Source organism: Denticeps clupeoides, unplaced genomic scaffold, assembly GCF_900700375.1.
Source record: "Denticeps clupeoides unplaced genomic scaffold, fDenClu1.1, whole genome shotgun sequence".
NCBI lineage: Eukaryota > Metazoa > Chordata > Actinopteri > Clupeiformes > Denticipitidae > Denticeps > Denticeps clupeoides.
The window spans coordinates 19,554-25,297 of record NW_021630039.1 but is presented as its reverse complement, the minus strand read 5'-3'; the positions used below and the strand labels follow the sequence as shown (position 1 = coordinate 25,297).

The following is a 5,744-nucleotide window of genomic DNA, read 5'->3' as shown; positions in this document are numbered from 1 at the left end:
CACCGACATCACCCAACACCGTCACCGACTCCACCCGAACACCGCCGTATACAGCCGAACACCCCGACAGTGAAATCGGCACCACCATCTGAGGGTGTCCCTGCTCTGTCCGGTACGCCGACACCCCTACACCAACCGACCCACCCCACTCCACCCGACACCGACACCACCCGAACCCCGCCTGACACCACCCAACACAGTCACCAACATCACCCAACACCGTCACTGACTCCACCCGTCACCAACAACAAAACATTGAGTATATTCAGTATAACCCACCCCTACCATCTCCATCATAGTCACCATCAAGTTGAGCTATTTTCATTTCATAAATGTTACTTGTAGCACCTGGTTCAGGGCCGCCTGCACCCGTCATTATGACTGTGTGTATGTGTTTTCAGCTGGGGAAGATGCGCTTGATGGTTCCGTGTAGAGCGCTCACCTGTTCACATCTGCAGTGTTTTGATGCTACACTCTACATCCAGATGAATGAGAAGAAGCCCACGTGGGTGTGTCCTGTGTGCGACAAGAAGGCCCCATATGAGCACCTGATCATCGATGGGTCAGAAGCTCCGCCCCCTTCGCACACATGACCCAAACTGGCGTATTTAACCAGACATTTCTTTAGTAACCTGTGTGTGTGTGTGTGTGTGTGTGTGTGTGCAGGTTGTTTATGGAGATCCTTAACAGCTGCACTGACTGTGATGAGATCCAGTTTAAGGAGGACGGCAACTGGGCTCCCATGAGGTCCAGGAAAATCGTTCAGGAGGTGTCAGCGTCCAGCAATGGTGTGGAGGGTATGGTGACAACACACACGCAGCAGTATAATGTGTGTATCTGCAGTATGAGTGTTTTAATGTGTTTGTGTGTGTTTCAGGATCATGTAGACCCACGCTGTCGGAGCAGAGGGGTGGGTCTTCTGTCTCTGATGGTGGCAGCAGTAGTAAGAAGGTGGAGGTCATTGACCTGACACTTGACAGCTCCTCTGACGATGACGAGAATGATGATGAGCCGCCGCCGCCGCCACCACCTCCCCCAAAAGGGCGTGTCCCTCGCTGTCACCTGCCTCTCCACCTGCCAGCAAAGGGTGAGTCATCAAGCGCGCCCCACCTGACCCATGAATCTTATTGGCCGTGTTGAGCCATGACCCCCGCGACCTCTCAACTTCTCCCCTCCAGAGTCCTGAATCTCCACCACCAGGCGTCACCGGTGGCACGAGCTCCCAGCATGCCGCCTGTCGACACCGGCTACATCCCACCACCGCCACCGCTCATCCAGGACTACCGGCATTACTACCCAACACACAACGAGCTGGGTACACACACCACACACACGCACACACACACACTGGAATTTCACAGCATGTGATGGTTACATTTTTATTCTTGTGTGTGTGGGGGGGTTTCTGCAGATCTGAATTTCTTCCACACGTTTTTACAAGGTGACAGTCAGGTGAGTGAGTGAGTGAGTGAGTGTGTGTGTTTGTGTGTGTGTGTGTGTGTGTGTGTAGTGTGTATTAAAACCCTCTCTCCTCTCAGCACTACAACATGGTCATGGCGGCCGCTGCTGCTGCGTCGGTGTCTGCTGCAGACGACCATGAGCTCCTCCTCAACCGCTTTCTTCCCTATGGCTCCTCCCAGCTCTTCCTGGACCAATCCAGCGCATCGGTAGGCGGGTCTGTGCTCGCCACGGCCAACGGTGGCGGAGGCGGGAGCAGCAGCGGCAGCAGCAGCAGCCTGGTGTCGTCCGGCAGCCTGAGGGACGGCCACGCCCACGTCAGCGGGTCACGCCCGTCGTCAGATGCCGCGGCGGCGTCCGTCATCTACGGTTCCATACCTGACGTCATCTCGCTCGACTGACTAGCAGGGAGCGCCGCGGCGCAGAGACAGTGGCTGCACTGAGCGAGGACAAAGCCCCGCCCTTTTGTACAGAACCCCGAGGAGGAGTGGAAGGGACGCCGTGTACAGAGAAGAAAAATCTATTTTCACTTTTACTTTTGTATATAAACTTGGCCGCAGCCCGGACAGCCGCTTCAGCTCCGCCTTTTTTACGCCACCGTCCCACCAAGCCCCACCCACACTGAACCCTGAACCTGGTGTAAAAGGAGGACCCACACACACACACACACACACACGGACGACGTGTGTGATGACCAGTGGAACAGCCATGTAACCATGGCAACCGTCTAGACTCCAACAGGGGCGCCGCAGAACCTCCGAACATCTCTCTGTATCGGTACGCCGCGGCCCCGCCCGTGGTTCTGCAGGTCTCGTTGGGTCTCCTGACTGCTTGTGTTCTGCAGGTGAAGCTGCAGCGAAGCACCTCTACTGGTCCCTCTTCTTTTCCCTTGTGTATAAAAATGGAATTTATTTATTTTATCTATATTTTTACAGTTTGTTTGACAAGTATGCTTTGTGTTATTGTCGTTTCTTTCATAATTATAATTATTTAAAAATCTCTGTTCCTTGCTTTGTATTGTAAGAAGCTCTTTGGTTCTCTTTTCGTCTTGCTGACGTGGTCACCTCATCTTGGGAACCCATGAAAACGAGTGTTCAGAGCTACACGGGCACGACGCCTTTATAAAGCATTAATAAACGCTCATAAACGACTGGCCACACCCACAGAGTCGTGTCTTAAATACCCAATAATAAAAAAGGGGTTTCTCACAACGTCCAGCTGGTGGGCAGCTCTGATCTTCAGAAGTTCTCCTTGATTAAGACCGACTAGGTCTCTGGCCTGTAATCCATACTGAGAAGTAAAAAGATGCATCAGGTAAGGACCCCAACGTTCCCCAACGTTCTATGTAATAAATACAGCAGATATCGTCATGTGCCAGTGGGGGCCTAGCGGTTAAGGAAGCTGCCCTGTAATCAGAAGGTTCAAATCCCGATCCACCAAGGTGCCACCAAGGTCCCCTTGATGAAGGTACTGTCCCTCACACACTGATCCCCGGGTACCCGTCATAGTGCCCACTGTCACCAAGGGTGATGGTTAAATACAGAGGACACATTTCACCGTGTCACCGTGTGCTGTGCTGCAGTGTCTCACCATACAATCACTTTCAGCTTCCTGTTCTGGATCATTCAGGTCAGATTAGAATAAGAATCTCTTTACCATCAATTTACCAAACCCAAAAATGAAATTAATAAGGAAAATAAAACGTAATCTCTCTCTTTATATTTAATTATTTAGAAACAATTTTTAAGCGAACTATGAACTCAAAAAGTTCAGCCTTTGCTCGTTGATAAGGTACTGAAGTTATTGAAGAAACCAGGACTCGGTTTATAAGTAAAAAAAATCTATTTATTGCTGTAGAAAACCGGCGGAAGTGACGTCGCCACGCCCCGCCCCGCCTGACGTCATCGCGGCGCAGGCGAAGCGCGTCATGAAAGCGACGCCGTGCGCGCCTGTGCTGGGAGCTGCTGGCGATGCCCGGATCTGATTCCCGCACAATTTACCCGCCGCAGCTGTGAATGGCGCCGAAACAGGACCCGAAACCCAAATTTAGTGAAGGTGCGGAGCCGCGGGCGGGAGAGGGGAGTCCCTGCGGCGGCGGCGGGCGGCGGCGGGTCGGCGGGAGGGAGAGGGGAGTCCGGGCGGCGGGTCGGTCGGGGAGTCTGACCGCTCTCTGTGTTTCCTCCCTCAGGTGAACGAGTGCTGTGTTTTCATGGGCCTCTGCTTTACGAAGCCAAGGTTGGTGCGGCCTCGGGCGGCCTGCTTTATTGCTGCTGGGATATAAGTTGATCTGCCGCGTGTGCTTGTGTGTTCGCAGTGTGTAAAAATCAATATCAAGGACAAGCAGGTGAAATATTTCATTCATTACAGCGGATGGAATAAGAAGTGAGTGTCAGGCCAGCAGACTGGAGCTTTTTACGTCGCTGTACCTGCTCTGACGTGTGTGTGTGTGTGTGTGTGTGTGTGTGGGGTCTCCAGCTGGGACGAATGGGTTCCTGAGAGTCGCGTGCTGAAATATGTGGACAGCAACCTGCAGAAACAGAAAGAGCTTCAGAAGGCAAATCAGTGAGTCCCAGTTCCAGGTGTTCATCTTGCGCTCCGTCTTCCTGCTTCTTCTGAGCTCTGCTTCTTTCTGTGCTCCAGAGACCATTATGTTGAGGGAAGGATGAGGGGAATCGCACCAAGTAAGAAGATGGCTGCTGTGCAGCAGAAAAACACTGATGTGTGAGTGAACACACACACACACACATACGTAAACAGTCTGTTGTGGCAGCTGGTTGGTTTCTGACTCTCACACTGATCCTCCTCTCATTACAGGAAAACAAAAAAGAACAAACAGAAGAGTGAGTGAAGAAGAGCAGAGCTGGGCATTATTTACTGGGGTTTGGTGGAAATGTCTGAATAAACCAATTCTCTCGCTCTCTCTGCAGCACCAGGAGCTGGTGAAGGGACGAGCACAGGTGAAGTGCCCCACCCCCCGCGTAAGAAGAGGGCGCGCGTGGACCCTACTGTTGAAAGTGTACGCCTCTCTCTCTCTCTCTCTCTCTCTCTCTCTCTCTCTGTGTGTGTGTGTGAGATCATGACGCTGGACGATTATTCTGGTTCTTGGTTCAGGAGGAAACCTTCATCAACCGCGTAGAGGTTAAAGTGAAGATCCCAGAGGAGCTGAAACCGTGGCTGGTGGACGACTGGGACCTGATCACCAGACAGAAGCAGGTGGGGCTTGGTGTTGGTGGGCGGGGCTTCGCTGCTTGCTTCTGTGATGAAAATAAACGCTGATCTTCCTGTTCTCCTCAAGCTCTTCCACCTTCCTGCGAAGAAGAACGTGGACTCTGTGCTGGAGGACTACGCCAATTACAAGAAATCTCGCGGAAATTCCGACAACAAGTGAGTGTGCGAGGAGGACGTTGAGGACGTCGTGTCCTCTTCCCTGCGGAGGTTGACGTTGGCTTCATCCCCTCTCTCTCTCTCTCTCAGGGAGTGTGCGGTGAACGAGGTGGCCGCCGGGATCCGAGAGTACTTCAACGTCATGCTGGGAACGCAGCTCCTCTACAAGTTCGAGCGTCCGCAGTACGCCGAGGTTCTCGCCAACCACCCTGACACGCCCATGTCCCAGATCTACGGAGCGCCACACCTGCTCAGGCTGTTCGGTACGGAACGTCCTGCAGACGTTATTCGGCGATGCTCTGGGGTGCATCATCATCATCTTTTTGTGTGTGTAGTGAGGATTGGCGCCATGCTCGCCTACACCCCACTGGATGAGAAGAGCCTGGCTCTGCTGCTGAGTTACCTGCAGGACTTCCTGAAGTAAGTGTCTGTGGCTCCGCCTCCTCTGGTCAGTGGGCGGCCCTTATCGTTTTCTTCTGCTCCGTTCGCAGGTATCTGGTAAAGAACTCCTCATCTCTGTTCAGCGCCAGCGATTACGAAGTGGCCCCGCCCGAATATCACCGCAAAGCCGTCTGACCTCCAGACGCCGTCCACGTCCCAGAACCGTGTTCGTGTCCATGTTGAAGCTCCTTCTGTCTAAAGTGTCACAAACTTAGCTCTTTTTTTTCATGTTTTATAATAAATAGTCGTTTTTTCCATTACTGCCGTGTGTAAAATGACGTTATTTTGGTTTGATTTGAAGATGTCCTGGAGAACAGACCCCCCATAACGTCCACCAGGTCATATCTGCATCTTCTCTGCTTCTAGTATTGGAGGAGAAGGTCTTTCTACATGAAACCGACCTCCATGACACACCAGTTCACACGAGCAGATCAGAGTCTTATTACTGTTACATGGTGTGA

At 52.4% G+C, this 5,744-nt stretch overlaps 1 protein-coding gene and 1 pseudogene across 2 annotated transcripts; both read left to right on the top strand.

Annotated features, from left to right (window-relative positions):
• Positions 1 to 54: 54 nt before the first annotated feature.
• LOC114781358 (E3 SUMO-protein ligase PIAS1-like) lies at positions 55 to 2,356 on the top strand (annotated as a pseudogene).
• Positions 2,357 to 3,372: 1,016 nt separating this feature from the next.
• On the top strand, positions 3,373 to 5,543 carry LOC114781359 (mortality factor 4-like protein 1). 2 transcript variants are annotated; one of them, XM_028967924.1, is made up of 12 exons: positions 3,373 to 3,513; positions 3,647 to 3,693; positions 3,773 to 3,840; positions 3,934 to 4,020; positions 4,099 to 4,179; positions 4,273 to 4,298; positions 4,386 to 4,474; positions 4,570 to 4,671; positions 4,754 to 4,842; positions 4,933 to 5,105; positions 5,178 to 5,262; positions 5,334 to 5,543. In XM_028967924.1, exons 1-12 carry the CDS (start codon positions 3,474 to 3,476, stop codon positions 5,416 to 5,418), a joined length of 972 nt encoding a protein of 323 aa, XP_028823757.1. In that variant the 5' UTR covers positions 3,373 to 3,473; the 3' UTR covers positions 5,419 to 5,543. The 2 variants fall into 2 exon arrangements, with proteins under 2 accessions (XP_028823757.1, XP_028823758.1); XM_028967925.1 differs by having other exon boundaries at positions 3,379 to 3,513; positions 3,826 to 3,840.
• The last annotated feature ends 201 nt before the right edge of the window (positions 5,544 to 5,744 follow it).